Source organism: Lethenteron reissneri, chromosome 64, assembly GCF_015708825.2.
Source record: "Lethenteron reissneri isolate LAM-NWPU_2019-01 chromosome 64, ASM1570882v1, whole genome shotgun sequence".
In the NCBI taxonomy this organism is placed as follows: Eukaryota; Metazoa; Chordata; class Hyperoartia; order Petromyzontiformes; family Petromyzontidae; genus Lethenteron; species Lethenteron reissneri.
Window position 1 is genome coordinate 12,882,670 of NC_083842.1, and position 12,541 is coordinate 12,895,210.

The following is a 12,541-nucleotide window of genomic DNA, read 5'->3' on the forward strand; positions in this document are numbered from 1 at the left end:
GACAACAATGGTAGTTGTGGTGGTCGTGGTGGCAGTGATGACAATGGTAGTTGTGATGATGGTGACGACAATGGTAGTTGTGGTGGTCGTGGTGGCAGTGATGACAATGGTAGTTGTGGTGGTGATGACGACAATGGTAGTTGTGGTGGTGGTGACGACAATGGTAGTTGTGGTGGTGGTGACGACAATGGTAGTTGTGGTGGTGGTGATGACAAAGGTAGTTGTGGTGGTGGTGACGACAATGGTAGTTGTGGTGGTGGTGACGACAATGGTAGTTGTGGTGGTGGTGGTGACGACAATGGTAGTTGTGGTGGTGGTGGTGACAATGGTAGTTGTGGTGGTGGTGGTGTTGGTGGTGGAGACGCGGTGCCGTGGCGCCCCGCACCTGGTCCAGGTCCAGCTCTTCGGGACTTCCTGACGGCCGCAGGTAGCGGCCCTTCTGCCTCGCCAGCGGCACCACCACCAAGCAGTAGGACCTGCAGACACACGCAGTGACGCGACCACTCGGTCTTGGCAGAATGTTGGGGCGAGTGCTGTTAGCGAGTAGCAGCACCCACGAAGGCGGGGAGGGCATACTAGGGGGTGGGTGGCCAGCGCCACGCCCGGCCGCCTTTGTCTCCCTAGCGGCGAATATTTACACACCGCGCCAGGTGCACAACACGCCAGCCACACCATCACAACGCCCCTTCACCCACATCCACTCCACCCACACCCCGACGCCCACTCCACACACAACATCACACCCCGCCACCTACACTACTACCACCACCACCACAGCCCTACACCTACTCCACCACACCCAGCACACCACCACCCCCAACAGCCCCACATCCATTCCACCCACACCCCCACGCCCACTCCATACACACCACCCCCCCACCACCACACCCCTCCATCCACACCACCACACCACCACCCCCACATCCACTCCACGCACACCCCGACGCCCACTCCATACACCCCACCACACCAACACCCCCACCACACCACCACTCCCACCAGCCCCACATCCACTCCACCCACACCCCCATGCCCACTCCACCCACAACACCACCACCACCACCACCACACCCACTCCACCCACCACCACCACCACCACCACACCCACTCCACCCACCACCCCCCCCCCCACCACCACACCCCCCACCCACACCCCACACCACCCCCTCCCACCACCACACCCCCCACCCACACCACCCCCCCCCCACCACCACCCCCCCCCCCCACCACACCCCACTCCACCCCCACCACCACCACCCCCCCCCCCACCACCACACCCCCCACCCACACCACCCCCCCCCACCACCACCCCCCCCCCCCACCCACACCCCCACCACACCCACTCCACCCACACCACCCCCCCCCACCACCACCCCACCCCCCCCCCCCACCCACACCACCACCACACCCACACCACCCCACCACCACCACCCCCCCCACCACCACACCCCCCACCCACACCCCACACCACCCCCTCCCACCACCACACCCCCCACCCACACCACCCCCCCCCACCACCACCCCACCCCCCCCCCCACCCACACCACCACCACACTCACACCACCCCACCACCACTCCCCCCCCCCACCACCACACCACCCACACCACCCCCCCCCACCACCACCCCACCCCCTCCCCCACCCACACCACCACCACACCCACACCACCCCACCACCACCCCCCCCCCCCCACCACCACCCCACCCCCCCCCCCACCCACACCCCCCCCACCACCACCCCCCCCCCCCCACCACCACACCACCCACCGCAGCTGCACCCCGTCAGCGGGCTGCGGCAGGTCCAGGCTGATGGTGCCGTCGGCGGAGACGCGTCCCAGCGGCACGGGGCGAGCCCCCCTGAAGAGTTGGGGCGCCGTGCGCACCGCCACCTCCTGCTGCAGGGCCCCCGCGCTGTCCCCGCGGCTCGTCAGGCCCAGCCGGTACTCCGTGTCGGGACGCAGGCCGCTCACGCGCTTGCGGCCCGACCAGCCGTCCACCTCGATCGCCTGGCCGTCGCTCGACACCACCTTGTTGGAGGGGGGCAGGGGGCGGGGGTCATGGTGGGGGTCAAGGGGTCAGAGCGCGGGGGGGGGGGTGTTAGAGAAGGTAGAAAAGTTGCCGTGGTTTTGGACGCGGCGGCGGCGGCTGGTATGCGGGAGGTCGCGAGTGTATGGAGCGAGTGCGGTGCCCGCGTGTGTGCTAGTGCGGAGAGTGTGTGTGTGTGCTAGTGTGGAGTGTGTGTGTGTGTAGCGCTAGTGCGGTGCCCGCGTGTGTGCTAGTGTGGAGAGTGTGTGTGTGTGCTAGTGTGGAGTGTGTGTGTGTAGTGCGTGTGTGCTAGTGTGGAGTGTGTGTGTGTAGTGCATGTGCGGTGCCTGCGTGTGTGCTAGTGTGGAGAGTGAGTGTGTGTAGCATTAGTGCGGTGCCCGCGTGTGTGCTAGTGTGGAGAATGTGTGTGTAGTGCGTGTGTGCTAGTGTGGAGAGTGTGTGTGTGTGCTAGTGTGGAGTGTGTGTGTGTAGTGCGTGTGTGCTAGTGTGGAGTGTGTGTGTGTAGTGCATGTGCGGTGCCTGCGTGTGTGCTAGTGTGGAGAGTGAGTGTGTGTAGCATTAGTGCGGTGCCCGCGTGTGTGCTAGTGTGGAGAGTGTGTGTGTAGTGCGTGTGTGCTAGTGTGGAGAGTGTGTGTGTGTGCTAGTGTGGAGTGTGTGTGTGTAGTGCGTGTGTGCTAGTGTGGAGTGTGTGTGTGTAGTGCATGTGCGGTGCCTGCGTGTGTGCTAGTGTGGAGAGTGAGTGTGTGTAGCATTAGTGCGGTGCCCGCGTGTGTGCTAGTGTGGAGAGTGAGTGTGTGTGTGTGTAGCGCTCGTGCGGTGCCCGCGTGTGTGCTAGTGCAGAGTGTGTGTGTGTAGCGCTAGTGCGGTGCCTGCGTGTGTGCTAGTATGGAGAGTGAGTGTGTGTGTGTGTAAAGCGAGTGCGGTGCCCGCGTGTGTGCTAGTGCAGAGTGTGTGTGTGTAGCGCTAGTGCGGTGCCCGCGTGTGTGCTAGTGTGGAGAGTGAGTGTGTGTGTGTAGCGCTAGTGCGGTGCCCGCGTGTGTGCTAGTGTGGAGAGTGAGTGTGTGTGTGTAGCGCTCGTGCGGTGCCTGCGTGTGCATGAGTGCGGAGTGTGTGTGTGTGTGCTAGTGTGGAGAGTGTGTGTGTGTGCTAGTGTGGAGTGTGTGTGTGTGTGCTAGTGTGGAGAGTGTGTGTGTGTGCTAGTGTGGAGTGTGTGTGTGTGTGCTAGTGTGGAGAGTGAGTGTGTGTGTGTGTGCTAGTGTGGAGAGTGAGTGTGTGTGTGCTAGTGTGGAGAGTGAGCGTGTGTGTGTGTGCTAGTGTGGAGAGTGAGTGTGTGTGCTAGTGTGGAGAGTGAGCGTGTGTGTGTGTGCTAGTATGGAGAGTGAGCGTGTGTGTGCTAGTGTGGAGAGTGAGCGTGTGTGTGTGTGCTAGTGTGGAGAGTGAGTGTGTGTGTGTGCTAGTGTGGGAGAGTGGCGTGTGTGTGCTGGTAGAGTGAGCGTGTGTGTGTGTGTGCTAGTGTGGAGAGTGGCTGTGTGTGTGCTAGTGTGGAGAGTGAGCGTGTGTGTGTGTGCTAGTGTGGAGAGTGAGTGTGTGTGTGTGTGCTAGTGTGGAGAGTGAGTGTGTGTTGGTGCTAGGTGGAGAGTGAGCGTGTGTGGTTGTGCTAGTGTGGAGAGAGTGAGTGTGTGTGTGCTAGTGTGGAGAGTGAGCGTGGTGTGTGTGTGCTAGTTTGGAGAGTGAGCGTGTGTGTGCTAGTGTGGAGAGTTGAGCGTGTGTGTGTGTGCTAGGTGTGGAGAGTGAGTGTGTGTGTGTGCTAGTGTGGAGAGTGAGCGTGTGTGTGTGTGCTAGTGTGGAGAGTGAGTGTGTGTGTGTGTGCTAGTGGTGGAGAGTGAGTGTGTGTGTGGTGCTAGTGTGGAGAGTGAGCGGTGTGTGTGTGCTAGTGTGGAGAGTGAGCGTGTTGTGTGCTAGTGTGGAGAGTGAGCGTGTGGGTGTGTGTGCTAGTGTGGAGAGTGGAGCGTGTGTGTGCTAGTGTGGAGAGTGAGCGTTAGTGAGCGTGTGTGTGTGCTAGTGTGGAGAGTGAGTGTGTGTGTGTGTGCTAGTGTGGAGAGTGAGGTGTGTGTGTGTGCTAGTGTGGAGAGTGAGCGTGTGTTGTGTGCTAGTGTGGAGAGTGAGCGTGTGTGTGTGTGTGCTAGTGTGGAGAGTGAGCGTGTGTGTGTGGCTAGTGTGGAGAGTGAGTGTGTGTGTGCTAGTGTGGAGAGTGAGCGTGTGTGTGTGTGCTAGTGTGGAGAGTGAGCGTGTGTGTGTGTGCTAGTGTGGAGAGTGAGCGTGTGTGTGTGTGCTAGTGTGGAGAGTGAGCTGGTGTGTGTGTGCTAGTGTGGAGAGTGAGCTGTGTGTGTGTGCTAGTGTGGAGAGTGAGCGTGTGTGTGTGTGCTAGTGTGGAGAGTGAGCGTGTGTGTGTGTGCTAGTGTGGAGAGTGAGCGTGTGTGTGTGCTAGTGTGGAGAGTGAGCGTGTGTGTGTGTGCTAGTGTGGAGAGTGAGCGTGTGTGTGTGTGTGCTAGTGTGGAGAGTGAGCGTGTGTGTGTGTGCTAGTGTGGAGAGTGAGCGTGTGTGTGTGTGCTAGTGTGGAGAGTGAGGTGTGTGTGTGTGTGCTAGTGTGGAGAGTGAGCGTGTGTGTGTGTGCTAGTGTGGAGAGTGAGCGTGTGTGTGTGTGCTAGTGTGGAGAGTGAGCGTGTGTGTGTGTGCTAGTGTGGAGAGTGAGCGTGTGTGTGTGTGCTAGTGTGGAGAGTGAGCGTGTGTGTGTGTGCTAGTGTGGAGAGTGAGCGTGTGTGTGTGTGCTAGTGTGGAGAGTGAGCGTGTGTGTGTGTGCTAGTGTGGAGAGTGAGCGTGTGTGTGTGTGTGCTAGTGTGGAGAGTGAGCGTGTGTGTGTGTGCTAGTGTGGAGAGTGAGCGTGTGTGTGTGGCTAGTGTGGAGAGTGAGCGTGTGTGTGTGTGCTAGTGTGGAGAGTGAGCGTGTGTGTGTGTGCTAGTGTGGAGAGTGAGCGTGTGTGTGTGTGTGCTAGTGTGGAGAGTGAGCTGTGTGTGTGTGTGCTAGTGTGGAGAGTGAGCGTGTGTGTGTGTGCTAGTGTGGAGAGTGAGCGTGTGTGTGTGTGCTAGTGTGGAGAGTGAGCGTGTGTGTGTGTGCTAGTGTGGAGAGTGAGCGTGTGTGTGTGTGCTAGTGTGGAGAGTGAGTGTGTGTGTGCTAGTGTGGAGAGTGAGCGTGTGTGTGTGCTAGTGTGGAGAGTGAGTGTGTGTGTGCTAGTGTGGAGAGTGAGCGTGTGTGTGTGTGCTAGTGTGGAGAGTGAGTGTGTGTGTGTGCTAGTGTGGAGAGTGAGCGTGTGTGTGTGTGCTAGTGTGGAGAGTGAGTGTGTGTGTGTGCTAGTGTGGAGAGTGAGCGTGTGTGTGTGTGCTAGTGTGGAGAGTGAGGTGTGTGTGTGTGTGCTAGTGTGGAGAGTGAGTGTGTGTGTGTGTGCTAGTGTGGAGAGTGAGCGTGTGTGTGTGTGCTAGTGTGGAAGTGAGCGTGTGTGTGTGTGTGCTAGTGTGGAGAGTGAGCGTGTGTGTGTGTGCTAGTGTGGAAAGTGAGCGTGTGTGTGTGTGGTAGTGTGGAGATGTGAGCGTGTGTGTGTGTGCTAGTGTGGAGAGTGAGCGTGTGTGTGTGTGCTAGTGTGAGAGTGTGTGTGTGTGCTAGTGTGGAGAGTGAGCTGTGTGTGTGTGCTTGTGTGCTTAGTGTGTGCTAGTGTGGAGAAGTGAGCGTGTGTGTGTGTGCTAGTGGGAGAAGGTGAGCGTGTGTGTGTGTGCTAGTGTGGAGAGTGAGCGGTGTGTGTGTGCTAGTGTGGAGAGTGAGGTGTGTGTGTGTGCTAGTGTGGAGAGTGAGCGTGTGTGTGTGTGCTAGTGTGGAGAGTGAGCGTGTGTGTGTGTGCTAGTGTGGAGAGTGAGCGTGTGTGTGTGTGCCTAGTGTGGAGAGTGAGCGTGGTGTGTGTGCTAGTTGGAGAGTGAGCGTGTGTGTGTGTGCTAGTGTGGAGAGTGAGCGTGTGTGTGTGTGCTAGTGTGGAGAGGTGGCGTGTGTGTGTGTGCTAGTGTGGAGAGTGAGCGTGTGTGTGTGTGCTAGTGTGGAGAGTGAGGTGTGTGTGTGTGCTAGTGTGGAGAGTGAGTGTGTGTGTGTGTGCTAGTGTGGAGAGTGAGCGTGTGTGTGTGTGCTATTGTGGAGAGTGAGCGTGTGTGTGTGCTAGAGTGAGCGTGTGTGTGTGCATGGCTAGTTGTGGAGAGTGAGCGTGTGTGTGGGTGCTAGTGTGGAGAGTGAGCGTGTGTGTGTGTGCTAGTGTGGAGAGTGAGCGTGTGTGTGTGCTAGTGTGGAGAGTGAGTGTGTGTGTGTGCTAGTGTGGAGAGTGAGCGTGTGTGTGTGTGTGCTAGTGTGGAGAAGTGAGCGTGTGTGTGTGTGCTAGTGTGGAGAAGTGAGCGTGTGTGTGTGTGCTAGTGTGGAGAGTGAGCGTGTGTGTGTGTGCTAGTGTGGAGAGTGAGCGTGTGTGTGTGTGCTAGTGTGGAGAGTGAGCGTGTGTGGTGTGCTAGTGTGGAGAGTGAGCGTGTGTGTGTGTGCTAGTGTGGAGAGTGAGCGTGTGTGTGTGTGCTAGTGTGGAGAGTGAGCGTGTGTGTGTGTGCTAGTGTGGAGAGTGAGCGTGTGTGTGTGTGCTAGTGTGGAGAGTGAGGTGTGTGTGTGTGCTAGTGTGGAGAGTGAGCGTGTGTGTGTGCTAGTGTGGAGAGTGAGCTGTGTGTGTGTGTGCTAGTGTGGAGAGTGAGCGTGTGTGTGTGTGCTAGTGTGGAGAGTGAGCGTGTGTGTGTGTGCTAGTGTGGAGAGTGAGCGTGTGTGTGTGTGCTAGTGTGGAGAGTGAGTGTGTGTGTGCTAGTGTGGAGAGTGAGCGTGTGTGTGTGCTAGTGTGGAGAGTGAGTGTGTGTGTGTGTGCTAGTGTGGAGAGTGAGCGTGTGTGTGTGTGTGCTAGTGTGGAGAGTGAGCGTGTGTGTGTGTGCTAGTGTGGAGAGTGAGCGTGTGTGTGTGTGCTAGTGTGGAGAGTGAGCGTGTGTGTGTGTGCTAGTGTGGAGAGTGAGCGTGTGTGTGTGTGCTAGTGTGGAGAGTGAGCGTGTGTGTGTGTGCTAGTGTGGAGAGTGAGTGTGTGTGTGCTAGTGTGGAGAGTGAGCGTGTGTGTGTGTGCTAGTGTGGAGAGTGAGTGTGTGTGTGTGCTAGTGTGGAGAGTGAGCGTGTGTGTGTGTGCTAGTGTGGAGAGTGAGTGTGTGTGTGCTAGTGTGGAGAGTGAGCGTGCGTGTGTGTGCTAGTGTGGAGAGTGAGTGTGTGTGTGTGTGCTAGTGTGGAGAGAGAGTGTGTGTGTGTGTGCTAGTGTGGAGAGTGAGCGTGTGTGTGTGTGCTAGTGTGGAGAGTGAGCGTGTGTGTGTGTGTGCTAGTGTGGAGAGTGAGCGTGTGTGTGTGTGCTAGTGTGGAAAGTGAGCGTGTGTGTGTGTGGTAGTGTGGAGAGTGAGCGTGTGTGTGTGTGCTAGTGTGGAGAGTGAGCGTGTGTGTGTGTGCTAGTGTGGAGAGTGTGTGTGTGTGTGCTAGTGTGGAGAGTGAGCGTGTGTGTGTGTGTGCTAGTGTGGAGAGTGAGCGTGTGTGTGTGTGCTAGTGTGGAGAATGAGCGTGTGTGTGTGTGCTAGTGTGGAGAGTGAGCGTGTGTGTGTGTGCTAGTGTGGAGAGTGAGCGTGTGTGCTAGTGTGGAGAGTGAGCGTGTGTGTGTGTGCTAGTGTGGAGAGTGAGCGTGTGTGTGTGTGCTAGTGTGGAGAGTGAGCGTGTGTGTGTGTGCTAGTGTGGAGAGTGAGTGTGTGTGTGCTAGTGTGGAGAGTGAGCGTGTGTGTGTGTGCTAGTGTGGAGAGTGAGTGTGTGTGTGTGTGTGCTAGTGTGGAGAGTGAGCGTGTGTGTGTGTGCTAGTGTGGAGAGTGTGTGTGTGTGTGCTAGTGTGGAGAGTGAGCGTGTGTGTGTGTGCTAGTGTGGAGAGTGAGTGTGTGTGTGTGTGCTAGTGTGGAGAGTGAGTGTGTGTGTGTGTGCTAGTGTGGAGAGTGAGCGTGTGTGTGTGTGCTATTGTGGAGAGTGAGTGTGTGTGTGCTAGTGTGGAGAGTGAGCGCGTGTGTGCTAGTGTGGAGAGTGAGTGTGTGTGTGTGTGCTAGTGTGGAGAGTGAGCGTGTGTGCTAGTGTGGAGAGTGAGCGTGTGTGTGTGTGCTAGTGTGGAGTGTGTGTGTGTAGCGCTAGTGCGGAGTGTGTGTGTGTAGCGCTAGTGCGGAGTGTGTGTGTGCTAGTGCGGTGCCTGCATGTGCATGAGTGTGGAGTGTGCGTGTGTGTGTAGCGCTAGTGCGGTGCCTGCGTGTGTGCGAGTGCGGAGAGTGTGTGTAGCGTTAGTGCGGTGGCTGCGTGTGTGCGAGTGTGGAGTGTGTGTGTGTGTAGCGCTAGTGCGGTGCCCGCGTGTGCGGAGTGTGTGTGTGCGTGCGTGCGTGTGTGCGCCCGCGCCACCTTGAGCGGCTCGCTGGAGCTGTACGACGCCGGCGCCTCCCACACGAGCAGCACGGAGGTCTGCGTCACCGATTTGACGCGGAAATTTTTCACGAAAGCTGCTGGAGAGACGCAGACGTGGAGAGATGGGGGGGGGGCGAGGGGGGGGCAGTCCATGGGGGGGAGGGGGAGACCGATGGGGGGGGGGCACGTGACAAACACACGCAGGTTAGCTCATCGCCAACCTCGCCATCATCGTCGTCATCATCAAAATCATCGTCATCATCGCCATCATCGTCGTCATCATCGCTATCGTCATCGTCGTCATCATCGCTGTCGTCATCAAAATCATCGTCATCATCGCCATCATCGTCGTCATCATCGCTATCGTCATCGTCGTCATCATCGCTGTCGTCATCAAAATCATCGCCATCATCGTCATCATCAGCATCATCACCATCATTGCCATCATCGCCGTCATTCTCACCATCAACATTATCATCGTCATCATTGCCATCATCGCCATCATTATCATCGCCGCCATCATCATCGCCATCATTATCATCGCCGCCATCATCATCATCACCATCATCGCCATCATCGCCGTCATCCTCGCCATCAACTATTATCATCGTCATCATCGCCATCATCGCCATCATTATCATCGTCATCGCCATCATCATCATCACCATCATCGCCGTCATCCTCGCCATCAACATTATCATCGTCATCATTGCCATCATCGCCATCATTATCATCGTCATCGCCATCATCATCATCATCACCATCATCGCCGTCATCCTCGCCATCAACATTATCATCGTCATCATTGCCATCATCGCCATCATTATCATCATCATCATCGTCATCATCGCCATCATCGTCGTAGCCAATGTCCCCATCGCCATCATCATCAAGTTATCGCGATCGTCATCTGCCTTCACCCTCAACAACACCATCACAAAGTTGTCATCACCATCATCACCAATATCCAACACGCGCCATTCGCAACGGAGTGACGGTACGACGTCACCACGGCGCCTGTGCCAGGCCAGGTGCACTTCGAGGCCACGTCAAGTGATGGCGCCTGTGCCAGGCCAGGTGCACGCTAAGGCCGGGTGCGAGGGGGCTGGTAACCTCTCCAGCTCCAATTGTTTACCACTAAACCACGTGAAAAAAAGATGAATACACGTGAAGTGTCGAAGGCTCGCTGCCTGCAAGGAGGGAGGTCTCGGGACAGACCCGCCGGGCGCCAGGGGTTGGCGTGCGGTCACGCAAGCGTGCGGACACGCGCGTGCACGCGAGCGCGCGGATACGCGCGCGCGCACAGGCACTTAATTGGATTTTTGACGACAACAACAAAAGAACGAACATCAAGTGAGCGTGTTAGTGCGTAGACGAATGCTAATCCCGTGCCCTCTGAAGCTGTTACCCTGGGGAGTGTGGAGTGGGGGGGGGGGGGGGAAGCAAGGCATTGGTTGGCTTGAGTTGAAACTATTTGAAATAATACTCTTTGGTTCTTTCCAACAAAAAATGTTTGAGCCAGGTAAGGCCCCCCCCCCCGGCTGAACTACGCAGCTATTTCTCAGAAGCGACCTGGCGATTACAAGCGATAGCTCAACGAAGAGGCTTATCATCATCACCGTGTAGAAATGTATAGGCAGCAGCCAAACATTTCTAACCGCGTGAAGTTGATTCTTAATGCGGAGGGGAAAAACCGGAAGACTCGGAGAAAAATCCACGCGACCACGGAGAGAATATTGAGACGGGTCTACCCAGGTGAGGTAGTTAGCATCTCCTAGCCGCCGAGGTGCCCAATCCACACGATCACCACGGGGAGAGAGAGACACCGCAAACTAGAAATATACAGCAGCAGGTGTCGTCAGGGTCGGGATGGAATCCACGACCTCCTGTACACCAGGCGAGGTAGTCAACATCTCCGAGCCACCGTGATGATGAGAGAGAGACGCGAAAATTCAAAATATACAGCAGCAGGCGTCGTCAGGGTCGGAATGGAACCCGCGACCTCCCGCACACCAGGCAAGGTGGTTAACATCTCCCAGCCACCGTGGTGATGATGATGATGAGAGAGAAAAAGAGACGCGAAAATTCAAAATATACAGCAGGCGTCATCTGGGTCGGGATGGAACCCACGACCTCCCGCACACCAGGCGAGATGGTTAACATCTCCCAGCCACCGTGGTGATGATGATGATGATGAGAGAGAAAAAGAGACGCGAAAATTCAAAATATACAGCAGCAGGCGTCGTCTGGGTCGGGATGGAACCCACGACCTCCCGTACACCAGGCGAGGTAGTCAACATCTCCCAGCCACCGTGGCGCCCAAATCACCGAGGCGCAACCCTCGCCACCGTGGAGGGATGAGCCGAGGCCCTGCAGGTCAGATCGCGAGCACCATTTTATTGGCGCGAGCCCCTTCAACGTGAGCCGCGCTAACCAGCCCACTGCCAGACAGCCTCTCCCTGCGAGCCCCCGAGGCAAGGGGGTACATTTCGGTCAGGGGGGGGGGTGGGGGTTAAACGGAGTTTGCGTTGCCTGGAGAAATGGCCTATAACGACAAGTGACATTTGGAAGTGATAAGCAACGGGGAAAGGTTACGTGCCGCTATACCGCGTGAATTCCGCTTTTATTGGCCAATATCGGGGAATGGACGCCGCTGGTTTTTTTTTTTTGGCCCGCGTGGAATTGGAGCGCGGAGGGGTCGAAAGCCGCGGCATCGCAGAGGGAAATGTTCGCGTGCGCGCGATCGCCGATGCGGTGCGGGAGAAGCGGCGGTGGCGGTGGTGTGGCGGTTAGCCCAGGCCAGAGGTCGCAACCAGGTACCCGATACCCGTACCCTACCCGATACTCGGCTACCCGTACCCGGCCGTTTGCGACCCTGGTGCGGCCGGGTACGGGTACGGGTAGACCGTGAGTCACTGGTGAGTAACCGTTTGTCACTCATTTCCCAACGTTTTGTCTCTTCTCACAATTCAAGTTCTTAGAATCAACCCACCCGCCCCTGCAACATGGCTTCATCCCAGAGGTCGCAATCAGGTACCCGATACCCGTACCCTACCCGTACCCGGCCGGGTATGGGTACGGGTACCCGTTTGCGACCCTGGTGCGGCCGGGTACGGGTATGGGTAAGAAATCAAAACCCGTTTGCGACCTCTGACCCAGGCTTGGCCACGAACCCGCGGCTACGTCACCGAGGTTCGATTCCCTCTGGCGGCCACCACCAACACCAGCGACGGTTATCCGAACTGATTCCCGGGCCTCATCATCGCCACTGGGGAGACAAAGGCGGCCGGGCGTGGTGCTGGCCACCCGCCCCCTCGTGTGCCGTTTCGGCCTTCGTAGGTGCTCGCTAACAGCACTTGCCCCTACAGTCTGTTAAGGCTACTCGGGGGATATTTGTCTTTGTATGTGTGCGCGTGGGGGAGCGGTGGCACAGTGGTTAGCCAACTCTTTAAGCGCTGTTTGTTGAGTTTCTAATTATCCTTCCCAGCGCTGGATGCTCGCCCGAAACGTTCACGATCGACATCGGCCCCCAATTTTCTCGACGGCAAGTCCCGAGCGCGACCAACAACACGAAACTCTGCACCGACGTTCCGTTCGCGAGCGCAAGACGGGGGGGCGGGCAGGAGCTAAAGCGTTGCAGAGAGGTGGCATTTTTTCCCTTCACTTTAAGGACAGGCGACGCTAATTTTCTTGGCAACGATCCGTAAACTACTGCTGATGAGCACGGCCAGCCGGCGATCGATGGCGCGCGTGCGTGCGCATCGCCCACGTGAATACCCATGATGGCTTCTTCTCCATCCCCCCAGCAGCAGCACCTCACCCCACCGCTCCCCTCCCCCGGCCCCCTTCCCCCCACACGCGCAAGGATCCATCTCTTGTCCCCGCCCGCGTGAATGCGGAGCGGAGGCTCGTTCCGTTCGT

At 57.6% G+C, this 12,541-nt stretch overlaps 1 protein-coding gene across 3 annotated transcripts in view; it reads right to left on the minus strand.

Moving 5' to 3' along the window:
* The window catches only part of LOC133359255 (receptor-type tyrosine-protein phosphatase S-like), a 228,283-nt gene that overhangs the window by 39,458 nt on the left and 176,284 nt on the right, over positions 1 to 12,541 (minus strand). For 2 of the 3 annotated variants that reach the window (XM_061577733.1, XM_061577732.1), the window contains exons 12-14: positions 8,618 to 8,718; positions 1,766 to 2,025; positions 386 to 476 (exon numbers count right to left, since the gene is read on the minus strand). In XM_061577733.1, coding sequence (XP_061433717.1) covers positions 386 to 476; positions 1,766 to 2,025; positions 8,618 to 8,718 — 452 coding nt within the window. The remainder of the gene's footprint in view (positions 1 to 385; positions 477 to 1,765; positions 2,026 to 8,617; positions 8,719 to 12,541) is intronic. The other variant, XM_061577734.1, reaches the window with a different exon arrangement.